The 17,774-nt window shown below is 56.5% G+C and overlaps 1 protein-coding gene across 3 annotated transcripts; it reads left to right on the forward strand.

The window, feature by feature from the left end:
• The first annotated feature begins 5,416 nt into the window (after positions 1 to 5,416).
• LAMB2 (laminin subunit beta 2) lies at positions 5,417 to 17,702 on the forward strand. Of its 3 annotated transcripts, none has more exons than XM_030811788.1 (33): positions 5,424 to 5,565; positions 5,992 to 6,068; positions 6,197 to 6,369; positions 6,455 to 6,590; positions 6,671 to 6,744; positions 7,137 to 7,325; positions 7,425 to 7,488; positions 7,716 to 7,918; positions 8,008 to 8,128; positions 8,449 to 8,637; positions 8,850 to 9,029; positions 9,152 to 9,264; positions 9,544 to 9,623; positions 9,716 to 9,848; positions 10,049 to 10,207; positions 10,283 to 10,410; positions 12,318 to 12,450; positions 12,656 to 12,848; positions 12,925 to 13,068; positions 13,331 to 13,562; positions 13,643 to 13,806; positions 13,886 to 14,110; positions 14,199 to 14,416; positions 14,525 to 14,621; positions 14,712 to 15,084; positions 15,181 to 15,365; positions 15,439 to 15,680; positions 15,760 to 16,108; positions 16,441 to 16,648; positions 16,726 to 16,867; positions 16,950 to 17,126; positions 17,217 to 17,376; positions 17,454 to 17,702. In XM_030811788.1, the coding sequence occupies exons 1-33, from the start codon at positions 5,447 to 5,449 to the stop codon at positions 17,588 to 17,590; spliced, it is 5,517 nt and encodes a 1,838-aa protein (XP_030667648.1). In that variant the 5' UTR covers positions 5,424 to 5,446; the 3' UTR covers positions 17,591 to 17,702. The 3 variants fall into 3 exon arrangements, 2 of the variants coding, with proteins under 2 accessions (XP_030667648.1, XP_030667649.1); XM_030811789.1 differs by lacking the exon at positions 5,424 to 5,565 and adding an exon at positions 5,821 to 5,905; XR_004029759.1 differs by lacking the exon at positions 16,726 to 16,867 and having other exon boundaries at positions 5,417 to 5,565.
• The last annotated feature ends 72 nt before the right edge of the window (positions 17,703 to 17,774 follow it).

Consider the following 17,774-nt stretch of genomic DNA (forward strand, 5'->3'; position numbering starts at 1 on the left):
TGCACCACCATGTCCAGCTAATTTTTGTATTTTTTGTAGAGATGGGGTTTTTCCATGTTGCCCAGGCTGGTCTGGAACTCCTGAGCTCAAGTGATCCACCCACCTTAGCCTCCCACAGTCCTATTATTTTTTCAGAAATAGGGTCTCATGGGCCAGGCACGGTGGCTCACGCCTGTAATCCCAACACTTTGGGAGGCCGAGGCGGGTGGATCATGAGGTCAGGAGTTTAAGACCAGCCTAGCCAATATGGTGAAACCCTGTCTCTACTAAAAGTACAAAAAAAAAAAAAATTAGCCAGGCGTGGTGGTGGTTGCTTGTAGTCCCAGCTGCTCAGGAGGCTGAGGCAGGAGAATTGCTTGAACCTAGGAGGTGAAGGTTGCAGTGAGACGAGATCGCACCACTACACTTACAGAACGAGATTCCATCTCACAAAAAAAAAAGAAAAGAAAAAGAAATAGGGTCTCACTCTGTCACCTGGGCTGGAGTACAGTGGCATGATCTTAGCTCACTACAGCCTCAACCTCCCAGGCTCAAGTGATCCTCCCACCTCATCCAGCTGAGTAGCTGAGACTATAGCACGCGCTGCCACACCTGGCTAATTTTCAATTTTTTTTTTTTTTTTTTTGTAGAGACGGGATCTCCCTATGTTGCTCAGACTGGTCTCAAACTCCTGAGCTCAAGTGATCCTCCTGCCTCAGCCTCCCAAAGTGGTGGGGTTACAGGTGTGAGTCACTGCACCTGGCCCATCCTTCAGGAATCTCGAAGGTAAGGCTAGAGCTAGTGTCATCTGCTCGCTACCCTGACCCTATCTTTCTGCAGCCTGTGCCTGTGACTCACAGGGCTCCATCTTGCCCAGCTGTGACTCACACATGGGCACCTGCTTCTGCAGAGAGGGCATCTTAGGGCTGAGGTGCCAGGCATGTGCTCATGGCTCCAGAGGTGCCTTCCCACACTGCGCCTCCTGTCCCACCTGCTTCACCTTCTGAGACCAACTCCTGGCTCTGCTCCCCCTGCAGCTGGAAGCTGTGGCCCAAGAGGTGGCCACCCTATGCCAGGGGATGCCTGGTTGGGGTGTTAGGGCCCAGGGTGGACACCTGCAGGTCCTAGATTGGGTACTGTAGCAGGCACAGGCTGCTCCCTTCAACCTGGGACCCTGCCCACTGTTCAGTGGGCTCTTGTTGCCTTCCACAATTCCTCCCATAGCCTGGACATACAGTCACAGCCTAGGAGCAGCATCAGCAACAGGTACACAGCCAGGGGGACTGTGGGTGGGAGCCGTGGGGGAGTCACAGGAAACCATGGCTTGAACATGGGCTTGTAGGAGACATATTCCACATCTGACCCAAGCCCACCAGCTGCAGCAAATCCAGGCCATAGCAAGCTCCACAGGAATCCAGGCACAGGAGACATGGCACTGGGAAAGGGGACCTTGGGGCATGACTGCCATGATCCATATGCAAGCAGCCATGCAGATCATCCAGCGCTTCCTCATGGGTACATATCTGCTTGTTGCATGTCTGTTCACAGCCAAGGGCAGGGTTAATAGGGTATCCAGGACACTACCGTGATACTCCTTCCAGAATGAGGAATATTCATCAGGGCTGACCAGGGGTCAAGTGGGAACACTAGTGTGTGGGTAAATTTTTAACAACTGGCTGTGAGTCAGGGGAAACTGATTTGTAGCATTTATCAATATCCATGATGTAAGTAATGCTATCATGATTAATTTCAGTCTACCATACCATTTGACAACTTATTTGCAAAATTCCTGAAAATTTAACAATTGGCTCTTTTTATTTTATTATTATTATTTTTGAGAGGGAGAGTCTCGCTCTGTCACCCAGGCCGGAGTGCAGTGGCGTGATCTCAGCTCACCACAACCGCCACCTCCTGGGTTCAAGCGATTCTCCTGTCTCAGCCTTCTGAGTAGCTGGGATTACAGGCGCCCGCCACCACATCCAGCTAATTTTTGTATTTTTAGTAGAGATGAGGTTTCACTATATTGGCCAGGCTGGTCTCAAACTCCTGACCTTGTAATCTGCCTGCCTTGGCCTCCCAAAGTGCTGGGATTACCCTTTTTTTTTTTTTTTTTAATTTTTTTTTAGAGACAGAGTCTCGCTCTGTTGCCCAGGCTAGAGTGCAGTGGTGTGATCTTGGCTCACTGCAAGCTCCGCCTCCTGGGTTCAAGCAATTCTCCTGCCTCAGCCTCCTGAGTAGCTGGGACTACAGGCGCACACCACCATGCCTGGCTAATTTTTTGTATTTTAGTAGAGATGGGTCTTCACCATGTTGCTCAGGTCTTGAACTCCTGAGCTCAGGCAATCCGCCTGCCTTGGCCTCCCAAAGTGCTGGGATTACAGGCGTGAGCCACTGCGCCCAGCCAACAATTGCCTCTTGTAAGCCTCCAGCACACCACTGGATAGTTGTGTCTAAGGCAGGATCAGTGAGAGGCTAGGGTCAGGGTTCGTTGGCTCAGAGTTCGGGGTTCAGGTCTAAGATCCCTACCCTCTTCCCCACAGACAAAGGTGTGGACACAAGTGTGGAGCTGGCTGTCAGTGTCCCTTCCCCAAGATGGGGGCAGTAGGCATTGCTCTTCTGCTGGGTCAGATCCAGGGTGCTCTCACTGTACCGGATGCCATGGGCCAGAAGCTGCCCGAAGCTGAAGGCATCCTCCATCAGGCAGAGTGAACCAGGTGAAGGGCCAGGAGGCTGGAGGTGGAAGTCAGAGGGTGGGCAGAAAAGGGATGCCTAACTGAACACCTGTGTTCTTCAAGGAGGGTACAACCTGCGCCCAGCACCAAGCACTGGATGTTCAGGGGGTGCTGGCTGAGGGGGGAATGGAATTCATGCAGGGCCCGCAGAGCAAGGGCTACAGGGAAGTGAAGTTGGCACTTGAAGGCCTGGAGGGCACTGTACAGGAGGTGATACCCCACTTATACTCTCAACTCCTTTACATCCCTTGTTCAATGACTGCTGTGATTTCCATTCTTCCTGACATTCTTGACTCACTGTGATACCACAGTGCCACCAAGTACCCTGACCATGATAACACTCAGCCTAGTTGCTACTGTGCTGTGTCCTCTCTGTGACCCCCTAACCCTTGCCCGAGGTAGTAGGGCGCCTGGCCCAGATGGCACTGGCAGTTGAGGTGACCCCAGTCCCAGGGCATCTGTCCAGTGTAGCTAAGGTGCTCAGGGCATGTTTTGTCCTGAGTCAGCAGCAGGCCCAGGAGGCAGAAGAATGGGCAGCATGAGTCGTAGGCAGGGCTGAGGGCCTGGGCAAGATGAAATGGGGAAGAGTGGGCACTGAGGTCTCAGGGACCCCTCTGGAACAGTGGAAAGTGGGGTTTGGGCTGGGGCTGGGCTACACTGGACTGAGGCGGGATCTCAGTTCTAAATTCTCCTTTTCTCCAGGAACCTTAGGCAGTAATATATTTGAGGCAATATATTCTGGGTGGGGTGGGGTTTCAGGTCCAGCCCTGCCCTAGGAGTTGCAGGTGGCCCCTTTGGCTGTGGCCGAGCTGCAGGAGGACACATATGGCCTGGTAGCCACTGTGCAGGATGCAAAAGAATGCGTGCAGCAGGCTTGAGCTGAGGCCCAGGAGCTCCTGAAGAAGGCATAAAGCAGCTTCAGCTGCCTGCATGGTGTGTGGCTGGCCTGCAGTAGGGCAGGCACAGGGAAGGGTTTAGGGTCAGATGGAAAGGTCAAGGCCAGAACAGGGATGTTGTGGAAGGGTTAAGGCTGGGTCCAGATCAGATCTTGACTCATGTAGGGATCAGGGCTAGGGTCAAGGTTTAGACCAGGGATCAAGTGTCGATTAGCTCCAGGGTTTATTTAAGGTTAGGGCTGGGTCAGGGTCAAGGTTGTGATAGAGACTGGGGCCAGGATCAGAGGTTAGAGCCAGGGATCAGAGCCTGGCTCAGATGACCTGACCTCAGGGTTGGAGTGCTACCTGACACAGAATACACAGGCACTGGGCAAGAAGGCAGCCACCCTGCAGGCCCTGGAGCAGCAGGCAGCTGAGCTGCTTGGGCACCTGATGTGCTTTGCCACCAATAAGTATGCCACCTGATAATTACTGTCTATGGAAGCCATTAAGAAGGACTTTGGGATCACCTGGGTAACTCAAAGTGGCCCTAGAGTGATCCAGGAATCTCCTGGCCTTGGGAGACCAAAGATCCTACTGAGTGCCCACTGACCCTGAGTGACCCCCCCCATGTGGCCCCACGATGTCCCCCAGTGGCCCTCTGACCTTGAGAAAGCAGACAGATCATGTAACTCCCTGAGGCCATCTAGTGTCCCAGACTCTGATACACCTTTATCTCTGAGTGGTCTAAAACTGTGAGATGACAGTGCTGGCATTCTCCACTCAAAATAAATAAATGGGGCCTGGCACTATTTACTGGCTCATGCCTGTAATCCCAGCGCTTTCGGAGGCAGAGGCAGGAGGATCACCTGAGGTCAGGAGTTTGAGACCAGCCTAGCCAACATGGTGAAACTCCATGTCTACTAAAAATAGAAACATTAGCTAGGCCTGGTGGTGGGCGCCTGTAATCTTAGCTACTTGGGAAGCTGAGGTGGGAGAATCGCTTGAACCTGGGAGGCAGAGGTTGCAGTGAGCCGAGATCTCACCACTGCACTCCAGCCTGGGCGACAGAGCGACACTCCGTCTCAAAAAAAAAAATTAAATTCTCAGTAATTTCTAGTATCCCTGATCCCCCAGGTTGACTACATGATCCTCGGGGTGACTGGAGACCTCTACTCCGGATATCCAGAATAACTCCCAGCGATGCCTAAAGTCCAACGGATTGACTGACCCCCACCCCCGCCGCCCCCATGCTCCTTTGTGAAGTGGGGTGATTCCCCTGAGGAACTCTCATCAGCTTTCTTCCCTGGATGGCAGCTCAGGGCACTCCCTGCCGGGACTGCGGAGGCGGCAGGCCAGACCCAGCCCTAAAGACCGGCGGACCCCATGTTTCCCCCAGCTTCCCGTTCCCAGGGCCCCGGGTGGGGCGCGCCCCATGTCCCCCACCCACTTTCCTCCTTCTCTCCCCCTCCACGCCGCCGCGCACATTCCAACCCCAGGCTCCTGCGATCCCGGCAGGCCAAAAAGTCTGGAGCGGATAAATAGCCACAAGATCCGGAGTCGCTCGCCGTAGCTCTGGTCCAGTGTCCACCACCCAGAGCCTATTTCCATACAGGGAAACCAGCAGCACTTCTCGTGCCTACTTACCGTAGTGACTAGTGGGGGAGGCAATGACCCCCCTGGAGCTGTGCTTCCGGCTGGGTGTGCACTTTCCCCATCTCTCCCCCAGCCCCATCCTGTCCAGTCCCCAGGACTACCCGAGAGCCCCCCACAGCCCTGAATAGGGGAATTTGGTGCTCCTGCTTGTGCCCTCCAGCCTCTCTGTTGATGCTGGAGCCCTGGGATCAAACGGCTGAGTTGATGGTAATTTCCACGGCGCCCATGACGCTGAGGGGAAAAGGCTATAGGCTCCTTGGTCCAGAGTTGGAGATCCCGAAGATCAGATCTCTCTCATTTGCTCCTGCCATGCCCCCAACTTCGTAAGTCCTCTTCCAAGGATAGTTTAAAGCACCAAACCCTTTACCTTCCCCTGGCCCTCGTATAGGTGTGGGCTTGGGGGCACAATAAAGATTTGTGGGTGAAGTGGTCTGTCTCTGGTTCCTGGGGCTAAGGCAGTTTCCGGAGGGAAGGGGTAGGGTTGGGGTGGGGGCGCTCTCCGCCCGGTGTTGCGCTCCTGCCCAGAATCCTCTCCGGCCTTTCCTTCCTGCCGCGATTCCCAACTTCGCTCTAAGTCGCTAGACTCTAAGCTGTTGGAGGGACCGCTGGACAGACCTGGGAACTGACAGAGGGCCTGGAGGGAAACAGGCCAAAGACCCGCAGGCAGAGTTGACACGGAACCCCAAAGCAAGGAGGAGGGCTCGGGCCCGAGACCGTTCACCTCCCCTTATCCCTGTTCTCCTCTTCAGGATGGAGCTGACCTCAAGGGAAGGAGGGAGGGGACAGCCTCTGCCCTGGGAACTTCGACTGGGCCTACTCCTAAGCGGTGAGAGGGCCTGGTGGGGGCTGGGGGTTGTGGAATGTGATGGTAGGTCCTGGTAGTTGCCCTTGGGGCACATGAGGTGGGGCCACCGGATAGGAACTCAGCAGAACTGACTGAACTACTGTCCCCAGTGCTGGCTGCCACACTGGCACAGGCCCCTGCCCCGGATGTGCCTGGCTGTTCCAGGGGAAGCTGCTACCCCGCCACGGGCGACCTGCTGGTGGGCCGAGCTGACAGACTGACTGCCTCATCCACCTGTGGCCTGAATGGCCCCCAGCCCTACTGCATCGTCAGTCACCTGCAGGTGTGGCTGGGGACAGGGTGCGACGCCGAGTCAGGGTGGGGCTGGCACTGCCTGAGGCACTGATTCTAATCCCCATCCAACCCAGGACGAAAAGAAGTGCTTCCTTTGTGACTCCCGGCGCCCCTTCTCTGCTAGAGACAACCCACACAGCCATCGCATCCAGAATGTAGTCACCAGCTTTGCACCACAGCGGCGGGCAGCCTGGTGGCAGTCAGAGAATGGTGAGGCCATGGGTGGGGCAAAAGTGAGCAGGGCTGCCCACCAGTAGCTTTGAGTCCTTGACTTCTGACTCCTGTCCCAGGTATCCCTGCGGTCACCATCCAGCTGGACCTGGAGGCTGAGTTTCATTTCACACACCTCATTATGACCTTCAAGGTGCCTGCATATCTGGGAGCCTGCCCGAATCACCCTGCTTGGCTCTCCATTGCCCCTGGACAGAGCATCAGCTCCTTAACCCAGCCTCCTTGAGCATGGATGCAGGAGGCTTCTTCATCCCTTCACACCTTCCATTTGCCTCCAGGCCTTTGCACATGCTCTTCTGCCTTTCCAATCCCAGGCTGGGTCAGGCGCTGTCTCCCTGAGCCCCATGAACCCTGAGTCTCCCCATTAGAGGTGGCTACCCTTGCTGGTCATTATCTGGCTTCCACCAGTCACCCCCACTCTCTGTGAGCTATTTGAGAGCAGTCTTGGGCTGAGCAGGGCTCTTGATGGCTCTAGGTTGGGCTTGGGTCCTGGTGCCTGCTGATCAGCTATGCCCCCCTACCCAGACATTTCGCCCTGCTGCCATGCTGGTGGAACGCTCAGCAGACTTTGGCCGCACCTGGCATGTGTACCGATATTTCTCCTATGACTGTGGGGCTGACTTCCCAGGAGTCCCACTAGCCCCCCGACGGCACTGGGATGACGTAGTCTGTGAGTCCCGCTACTCAGAGATTGAGCCATCCACTGAAGGCGAGGTGAGGACTGGCATCTGGGCTGGGGGCTGGAAGCTGAAAGCTGGGGATGATGGGCCTGAGGCAAGGTCCAGTGTCACTATGAACTCCCTGCCTCTCCAGGTCATCTATCGTGTGCTGGACCCTGCCATCCCTATCCCAGACCCCTACAGCTCACAAATTCAGAGTGAGTGCTCCACCCTTTGAGTCTGGCACAGTCTGTGTCCGGCGAGGGACTATTTGGGGCCTCAGTAACTATTTTGGGTGCTTCCTAGGGCAGGTGCCAAGCCCAGTTTAGCTCGGGTGGCAGTGTACAGGAGGTCTTTCAAGGTGACCTTGGCAGCTGAGCCCCTGGGTGGGCATGGGGCAGCAAGGGCCTGCCTGGTCAGTTGGCGACCCCTTCTCCCACCTCAGACCTGTTGAAGATCACCAACCTACGGGTGAACCTGACTCGTCTACACACGTTGGGAGACAACCTGCTCGACCCACGGAGAGAGATCCGAGAGAAGTACTACTATGCCCTCTATGAGCTGGTTGTACGTGGCAACTGCTTCTGCTACGGACACGCCTCAGAGTGTGCACCCGCCCCAGGGGCACCAGCCCATGCTGAGGGCATGGTGAGGGGCTTCAGACAGTTGGGATAGGGCTAGGGGCAGGGGCGGACATGGCTGAGCAGTGCTGACAACCTGCCTGCCAACCTCTATAGGTGCACGGAGCTTGCATCTGCAAACACAACACACGTGGCCTCAACTGCGAGCAGTGTCAGGATTTCTATCATGACCTGCCCTGGCATCCAGCTGAGGACGGCCATAGTCATGCCTGTAGGAGTGAGTGAGATCTTGGCCTCCATAGCTCCAGCACTCTGCAGCCTGGCTGTGCCCTGGGTAGAACCTAGAGCTGGTTGGTCAAGCCCCTAAAACCCAGGCTGTATCCAAAGAGTATGCAGGCCTTGATGCCCCTTGGGACCCCCTCAATCCTCCTCTGCAGTCTGCTCTGGGTGGGGAACCAGTATGATGCTGAGGCCTTGAAGTCCCTGAGCCCCTACCCACAAATTTTGGCCTGTGATAGGGATCTAAGGTGGCCTACTTCTTACCCTTGCGACCTGGTTCCTCAAGTGGCCTTTGCCCTGCCCTTCCTCCCCTGCCAGAGTGTGAGTGCCATGGGCACACCCACAGCTGCCACTTCGACATGGCCGTATACCTGGCATCTGGCAACGTGAGTGGAGGTGTGTGTGATGGATGTCAGCATAACACAGCTGGGCGCCACTGTGAGCTCTGTCGGCCCTTCTTCTACCGTGACCCAACCAAGGACCTGCGGGATCCGGCTGTGTGCCGCTGTGAGGCTGGGATTGGGCAGGGGGAGAGAAAGCTGAGCCTGGGGCAGGAACTAGAGAGCTGGACTGCTGTCTAAATTGCAGGGAATTGGGGTTAGGGGCTTGGGATAGAGCTAGACCAGGGATCCAGGGTGGGATCCCTTAGGCTTAGGAGAAGACTGGCAGTGAGCTAGTTGAGATAGGGTGAGTGACCCTGTATCTCTTTTTGCCATCAGCCTGTGATTGTGACCCCATGGGTTCTCAAGACGGCGGTCGCTGTGATTCCCATGATGACCCTGCACTGGGACTGGTCTCCGGCCAGTGTCGCTGCAAAGAACATGTGGTGGGCACTCGCTGCCAGCAATGCCGTGATGGCTTCTTTGGGCTCAGCATCAGTGACCCTCTGGGCTGCCGGCGTATGTGTCTCCTGCCCTAAGTTCTATGCTGACCTTTAACCCCTGTCCTCTTACTCCTGACTCGGCTGAACATGAGCACTGCCACAGTTCCCCAAAGTGCTGATGGTTCTCCTTCCCTGCAGGATGTCAATGTAATGCACGGGGCACAGTGCCTGGGAGCACTCCTTGTGACCCCAACAGTGGATCCTGTTACTGCAAACGTCTAGTGACTGGACATGGATGTGACCGCTGCCTGGTGCGACTGGAGGGGGCTGGAGTTCTAGGGGCATGATTTGTCCTTAGAGCACAGGGCTGGGGTGTGATACCTATGCCAGTGGGTGGGTGCTGAGAGCTTAGGATCCAGTCCTGGCTGAGAAGCCTCAGGTCTGGGAGGCCAAGGGTGTGGGCCAGTGGTCTGGGGGGCATGTTTTCACTGAGGGGTGATTGAGGCTAAGACATGTGGTTGGGACTTCCTGCTGGGTGGTGAGGGGGTCTGGAGGTCTGTTTCTGGCCCCCAGCAACTCCTTTCACACAGCCTGGCCACTGGGGCCTGAGCCACGACCTGCTCGGCTGCCGCCCTTGTGACTGCGATGTGGGTGGTGCCTTGGATCCCCAGTAAGTGTTGTAAAGGGGGCCTGGGAAGGGATGGGGAAAGATCCTGAGCAGAAGAGGAGGTCCTTCTTGAGTAACCACAGAGTTCCCTCCAGGTGTGATGAGGCCACAGGTCAATGCCACTGCCGCCAGCACATGGTTGGGCGACGCTGTGAGCAGGTGCAACCTGGCTACTTCCGGCCCTTCCTGGACCACCTAATTTGGGAGGCTGAGGACACCCGAGGGCAGGTGTGGGGCCTCCCCCTAAGCAGAGGGCTGGATGTGGGTGGACACGTCTATGACTGGAGAGGTGGGGTTATGGGCAGTACCTTGTTGGGGGGATAGGGGTGATATCTAGCTTTGACAGGAGAAATGGGGTTTGGGGCTGGCTGTGGCAGAAGAGGCAAAGCCTCACCTGAGCCTCCATCTCTGGCTGCGTTATCTCCCAGGTGCTCGATGTGGTAGAGCGCCTGGTGACCCCGGGGGAAACTCCATCCTGGACTGGCTCAGGCTTTGTGCGGCTACAGGAAGGTCAGACCCTGGAGTTCCTGGTGGCCTCTGTGCCGAAAGCCATGGACTATGACCTGCTGCTGCGCTTAGAGCCCCAGGTTAGACCCTGTTATCTAATCTGGAGCTGAACCTCTGGATGTGGGAGCATCTCCTCCATCATCCTGTTTTCCCAGGTCCCTGAGCAATGGGCAGAGTTGGAACTGACTGTGCAGCGTCCAGGGCCTGTGCCTGCCCACAGCCTGTGTGGGCATTTGGTGCCCAAGGATGACCGCATCCAAGGGACTCTGCAACCACACGCCAGGTGAGGGCACTGGTGGTAGCACTCACAATGGCAGGGGGTTGTGGGGCCAGCCCTAAGCTCCCTGCAGGGCACCTGGAAGACCCCACAGCTCATTCATCTGTTCCTTCTTTCGAATACCTCCAGAATGCTGGTTGCCAGGCCCTGTTGGGCATGGCTGTGTTCACAGAAAGGAAGTAGACAGATCAAGGCCTGCTTTCTCAGGGGTCTAAGGCCCAGAGGCCAAGGCAGGAATTAATGGGAAATCACCTGGTGTCACTATCAGGAGGGTCCACAGTGGTGGTGGTAGAGGGTGGTAGTGGTGGGGCTGTGGCATCAGAGCACTCTGAGCAGGGATGTACCTGGTCTGATTAATGTTCTATTACATTTTGGGTAGTTTTTTTTTTTTTTTTTTTTTGAGACGGAGTCTCGCTCTGTCACCAGGCTGGAGTGCAGTGGTGCGATCTTGGCTCACTGAAATCTCCACCTCCCGGGTTCAAGCATTTCTCATGCGTCAGCATCCCAAGTAGCTGGGACTACAGGTGCACGCCACCACGCCCAGCTAGTTTTTTGTATTTTTAGTAGAGATGTGTTTCACCATGTTGGCCAGGATGGCCTCGATCTCCTGACCTTGTGATCTGCCCACCTCAGCCTCCCAAAGTGTTGGGATTACAGATGTGAGCCACTGCGCCCAGCCTTGTTTCATTGTTTTATGTTTTGTTTGTTTGTTTGTTTTTGAGACGGAGTCTTGCTCTGTCGCCCAGGCTGGAGTGCACTGGTGTGATCTCGGCTCACTGCAAGCTCCACCTCCCAGATTCATGCCATTCTCCTGCCTCAGCCTCCCAAGTAGCTGCGACCACAGGCACCCGCCACCACGCCCAGCTAATTTTTTGTATTTTTAGTAGAGAAGGGGTTTCACCGTGTTAGCCAGGATGGTCTTGATCTCCTGACCTCGTGATCCGCCCGCCTTGGCCTCCCAAAGTGCTGGGATTACAGGCATGAGCCACTGCACTTGGCCTATTGCTTTTAGTTTTTGACCATGTAAATATTCAAACAGAAGGAAAGAGAATAACATATTGAACCTGGCTGTGCCCATTATAGACATTTTGCCAACTGTGACTTGTGTTTAGAAAAAAATTCCTCTAGACCAGGCATGGTGGCTCATGCCTGTAATCCCAGCACTTTGGGACACTGAGGCAGGAGGATCACTAGAGCCCAGGAATTCAAGACCAGCCTAGGCAACATGGCGAGACCCTGTCTCTACAAAAAATAAAATAATTAGCTAAGCATGGTGGCGTGTGCTTGTAGTTCCAGCTGCTTGGGAGGCTGAGGTGGGAGGATCTCTTGAACCCAGGAGGTCAAGGCTGCAGTGAGCCAAGGTCGTGCCACTGCGCTCCATCCATCCTGAGCAACAGAGACCGCATCTCAAATAAATAAATAAATAAATCAGAAAAGAAAAAGAAAAAAAGATGAGGGATTGAAGAACAATTTTTGGGATGGGATAAAAGAACCCAAGTATGAGTTTGCAGCACAATGGGAAAGGAAAGCCTTGGAGACAAAGAGAGAGGGGGTGACGTAGTGTTGATGAAGAGGAGCAGCCGTTGTAGGTTGTAGGTCGGGCTCGGAGGAAGCGTGAGGTGGTTGTTGAGGAGAATTGGCAAATTCTTGGGGTTTCCAGGCTTTATGAGTATTTCCAGTGAGTCTGCACAGGTGGATGTATGATTCTAGAGGGCCACCTTTATGGGACTATTCTGTGCAGATTCTTTGTTGGGCTGCCCAGCTGTTTGTTGGCCTAGCGTAGCCCAACACAACCCAGCCATAGTCTCTGCTTTGGCCGATGGCCTGGTTGCTGGGGGTAGGATGGGAGAGGCCCAGATGATTTGTACAGGGCCCCTAGATGACCCACTGCACCTGTCCCCACCCGCCCCCAGGTACATGATGTTTCCTAATCCTGTCTGCCTTGAGCCTGGTATCTCCTACAAGCTGCATCTGAAGCTGGTACGGACAGGGGGAAGTGCCCAGCCTGAGACTCCCTACTCTGGACCTGGCCTGCTCATTGACTCGGTGAATAATCTCCTCTTGCCCACACCAGCCAAGATGGCAAGGCCTGAGGTGTGGGACTTGAGGGATAGCAGGGGTCTGTGGCAGAAGAGGCAGGCCCATGGTGGTGCCAGGGTGGGCAGGCTTGTGGCAGTGCTAAGGCAAGTGCTCTGGCAATGCCTACATGGTCCCAGGTCTGAACTGCGATCTTCCTTGCTCACTCCTTCAGCTGGTGCTGCTGCCCCGTGTCCTGGTGCTAGAGATGTTTAGTGGGGGTGATGCTGCTGCCCTGGAGCGCCGGGCCACCTTTGAACGCTACCAATGCCACGAGGAGGGTCTGGTGCCCGGCAAGACTTCTCCCTCTGAGGCCTGCGCGCCCCTCCTCATCAGCCTGTCCACCCTCATCTACAATGGTGCTCTGCGTGAGTGTCTGTGATGTGGGTTGATGGGGCAGAGGTGGGGACCCAGCCTGACTTGGCCCAACCCTCCTCCCCACAGCATGTCAGTGCAACCCTCAAGGTTCACTGAGTTCTGAGTGCAACCCTCATGGTGGTCAGTGCCTGTGCAAGCCTGGAGTGGTTGGGCGCCGCTGTGACCTCTGTGCCCCTGGCTACTATGGCTTTGGCCCCACGGGCTGTCAAGGTACTCTCCTGCCCGTTGTTCCCTCCTATGCTTCTCTCTCCTTCCCATTACTGTTCTCTCTCCTCCTTCTGGACCTGCTGCTGCTTTCCTCAAACTAAGTCTTGGACCCTCTACTCTCAACCTGGGTCAGTTGTAGTTCTCTTCCATTTCCTGACCTTCCCACCTAGACCCCCACTACCCACACTCCCCTGAGACCCTCCCCCACCCACACTCCCCTCAGACCCCCTCCCCTGGCTCTGGCTCAGCTCTGCCTTGCTCCTAGCCTGCCAGTGCAGCCACGAGGGGGCACTCAGCAGTCTCTGTGAAAAGACCAGTGGGCAATGTCTCTGTCGAACTGGTGCCTTTGGGCTTCGCTGTGACCGCTGCCAGCGTGGCCAGTGGGGATTCCCTAGCTGCCGGCCATGTGTCTGCAATGGGCACGCAGATGAGTGCAACACCCACACAGGCGCTTGCCTGGGCTGCCGTGATCACACAGGCGGTGAGCACTGTGAAAGGTGAGCCTGGAGCAGCTATGAGTGGGTTGGTTGGGCAGGCTTCCCAGGGATGACACATTTTTTCTTCCTCCTCCCTGCAGGTGCATTGCTGGTTTCCACGGGGACCCACGGCTGCCATATGGGGGCCAGTGCCGGCCCTGTCCCTGTCCTGAAGGCCCTGGGAGCCAACGGCACTTTGCTACTTCTTGCCACCGGGATGAATATTCCCAGCAGATTGTGTGCCACTGCCGGGCAGGCTACACGGGTGAGTGGATGGGGCAGGCGTGGGATCAGGGTGAGTTGGCTGGGCTGAGCACTCACAGCTTCCTCTTGACCGTGGGCAGGGCTGCGATGTGAAGCTTGTGCCCCTGGGCACTTTGGGGACCCATCAAGGCCAGGTGGCCGGTGCCAACTGTGTGAGTGCAGTGGGAACATTGACCCAATGGATCCTGATGCCTGTGACCCCCACACGGGGCAATGCCTGCGCTGTTTACACCACACAGAGGGTCCACACTGTGCCCACTGCAAGCCTGGCTTCCATGGGCAGGCTGCCCGACAGAGCTGTCACCGTGAGTATAAGTGTGGGAGGGCATGGCTGAATTGGGGTTCTTCTTCTTGGCCTCCTCTTGACTACTGTGCTCATCTTGGTTGGCACAGGCTGCACATGCAACCTGCTAGGCACAAATCCCCAGCAATGCCCATCTCCTGACCAGTGCCACTGTGATCCAAGCAGTGGGCAGTGCCCATGCCTCCCCAATGTCCAGGGCCCTAGCTGTGACCGCTGTGCCCCCAACTTCTGGAACCTCACCAGCGGCCATGGTTGCCAGCCTTGTGCCTGCCACCCAAGCCGGGCCAGAGGCCCCACCTGCAATGAGGTATGGGACCCTCCTGCAGATCCCTGGTTAGATGGGGCCAGGTATCTGTCTTATCTCCAGGGCTCAGCCTCTGATAGAGGCTCTGACTCTGCCTTGTTCCCACCCCAGTTCACAGGGCAGTGCCACTGCCGTGCCGGCTTTGGAGGGCGGACTTGTTCTGAGTGCCAAGAGCTCCACTGGGGAGACCCTGGGTTGCAGTGCCGTGGTGAGGGGGCCAGCGGGGCCAGGGTGGATGCAGGACTTCCAAGAATGCCCCACAGTGGCCTCTAACTCTGTGCTCTGCTCTTTCTTGCAGCCTGTGATTGTGACTCTCGTGGAATAGATACACCTCAGTGTCACCGCTCCACAGGTCACTGCAGCTGCCGCCCAGGCGTGTCTGGTGTGCGCTGTGACCAGTGTGCCCGTGGCTTCTCAGGAATTTTTCCTGCCTGCCATCCCTGCCATGCATGCTTCGGGGATTGGGACCGAGTGGTGCAGGACTTGGCTGCCCATACACGGCGCCTAGAGCAGCGGGCACAGGAGTTGCAGCAGACGGGTGTGCTGGGTGCCTTTGAGAGCAGCTTCTGGCACATGCAGGAGAAGCTGCGCATTGTGCAGGGCATCGTAGGTGCCCGCAACACCTCAGCCACCTCCACTGCACAGCTTGTGGAGGCCACAGAGGCGCTGCGGTGCGGAAGGGCCTAAGAATACATGGTGGGATGGGGCAGAGGCCCAGTGGACCAGGGCTGAAGCCTCTCTAAATAGCCCCCTCTCCATCATCACAGGCGTGAAATTGGGGAGGCCACTGAGCACCTGACTCAGCTCGAGGAAGAGCTGACAGATGTGCAAGATGAGAACTTCAATGCCAACCATGCATTAAGTGGTCTGGAGCGAGACAGGCTTGCACTTAATCTCACACTGCGGCAGCTCGACCAGCATCTTGACTTGCTCAAACATTCAAACTTCCTGGGTGAGTTGTTAGCCAACTAGGCAGGTGGACCACGGTCAGTCTTCAGCTGACTGTCTGCCTCTGCCCAATTTAGGTGCCTATGACAGCATCCGGCATTCCCATAGCCAGTCTGCAGAGGCAGAACGTCGTGCCAATACCTCAGCCTTGGCAGTACCTAGCCCTGTGAGCAACTCGGCAAGTGCTCGTCATCGGACAGAGGCACTGATGGATGCCCAGAAGGAGGACTTCAACAGCAAACACATGGCCAACCAGCAGGCACTCGGCAAGCTCTCTGCCCATACCCACACCCTGAGCCTGACAGACATAAATGAGCTGGTGAGGTGCAAGTGTTGGGTGGGACAGGTGGGTGTAGATGTTCCTCCCACAGGGCCCTGACTTGTTCTGTGCCTGGCAGGTGTGTGGAGCACCAGGGGATGCACCCTGTGCTACAAGCCCTTGTGGGGGTGCCGGCTGTCGAGATGAGGATGGGCAGCCCCGCTGTGGGGGCCTCAGCTGCAATGGGGCAGCGGCTACAGCAGACCTAGCACTGGGCCGGGCCCGGCACACACAGGCAGAGCTGCAGCGGGCACTGGCAGAAGGTGGTAGCATCCTCAGCAGAGTGGCTGAGACTCGTCGGCAGGCAAGCGAGGCACATCAGCGGGCCCAGGCAGCCCTGGACAAGGCTAATGCTTCCAGGGGACAGGTGGAACAGGCCAACCAGGAACTTCGAGAACTTATCCAGAGTGTGAAGGACTTCCTCAACCGTGAGCCTCCCACGTGTCCCAGGCCATGTGGTTGTCCCTTTGGCAACTCCCCGTGTCTGTATCTCCCTTGGTTCATACTTGAGCCTCAGGGACTACATTGGATTAGTGTTTATGATCCCTTGACTGGCTCCTGAGTTATTGCCCATATGTGGTCCCAGGTCCATGTTCTTGTGTCTGAGCCCCTTGTATAGTCCCTGTTCTTGTGATTATATCCTTATGCCTGGTAACAAACCCCTATCCCATGTACATGTCCTGAGTCTACACCCCAAAACTGTATCGTCATGTCCATGCTGGAGAATCTATGTTCTTAAGCTCTTGTTGTGTCCCTATAGAGGAGGGGGCTGATCCTGATAGCATTGAGATGGTGGCCACACGGGTGCTAGAGCTCTCCATCCCAGCTTCAGCTGAGCAGATCCAGTACCTGGCGGGTGCGATTGCAGAGCGAGTCCGGAGCCTGGCAGATGTGGACGCAATCCTGGCACGTACTGTAGGAGATGTGCGTCGTGCCGAGCAGCTACTGCAGGATGCACGGCGGGCAAGGTCTGACCCCATCCCTGGCCCCTATCCCTGACACCTGGTTTTGATACCTCCAGGTTCTGATTCCCCCCTTTCCCCAGGAGCCGGGCTGAGGATGAGAAACAGAAGGCAGAGATAGTACAGGCAGCACTGGAGGAGGCCCAGCGGGCACAGGGTGTTGCCGAGGGTGCCATCCGGGAGGCAGTGGCTGACACACGGGACACAGAGCAGACCCTGTACCAGGTGAGGTCCTCCTAGGACATCAGTGGGACAAGGTTATGGCATGCGCCGTAGATCTGTGTAACCTTTGGCTCACCCATGGCAGGTACAGGAGAGGATGGCAGGTGCAGAGCAGGCACTGAGCTCTGCAGGTGAAAGGGCTCGGCAGCTGGATGCTCTCCTGGAGGCTCTGAGATTGAAATGGGCGGGAAATAGTCTGGCAGCCTCTACAGCAGAAGAAACGGCAGGCAGTGCCCAGGGTCGTGCCCAGGAGGCTGAGCAGGTGGGTTGAGGCAGAGCCAGTGGAGAAGGTAGGGGTGGAAGATGGGCCTCCACTGAGCTACCACGCTAACCTAACCCTCTACATCTGCAGCTGCTGAGGGGCCCTCTGGGTGATCAGTACCAGACGGTGAAGGCCCTGGCTGAGCGCAAGGCCCAGGGTGTGCTGGCTGCACAGGCAAGGGCAGAACAACTGCGGGATGAGGCTCGGGACCTGTTGCAAGCCGCTCAGGACAAGCTGCAGCGGCTACAGGGTAAGAAATGGGGCAGGTGGGCACCAGAGACACAGGACTGTGGGAGACCCCCCTAAACTGACACCTGCCCTTCCTAGAATTGGAAGGCACCTATGAGGAAAATGAGCGGGCACTGGAGAGTAAGGCAGCCCAGCTGGACGGGTTGGAGGCCAGGATGCGCAGCGTGCTTCAAGCCATCAACTTGCAGGTGCAGATCTACAACACCTGCCAGTGACCCCTGCCCAAGGCCTACCCCAGTTCCTAGCACCGCCCCACATGCATGTCTGCCTATGCACCGAAGAGCTCTTGGCCCGGCAGGGCCCCCAATAAACCAGTGTGAACCCCCACTGTGTTGTCTGGACTCTGATTTGGGGCGGGCAGGGGAGTCTCCAGGGGAACCTCGAGATTGCCCCCAGCAG

The sequence above is a fragment of the Nomascus leucogenys genome, chromosome 4 (assembly GCF_006542625.1).
Source record: "Nomascus leucogenys isolate Asia chromosome 4, Asia_NLE_v1, whole genome shotgun sequence".
In the NCBI taxonomy this organism is placed as follows: domain Eukaryota; kingdom Metazoa; phylum Chordata; class Mammalia; order Primates; family Hylobatidae; genus Nomascus; species Nomascus leucogenys.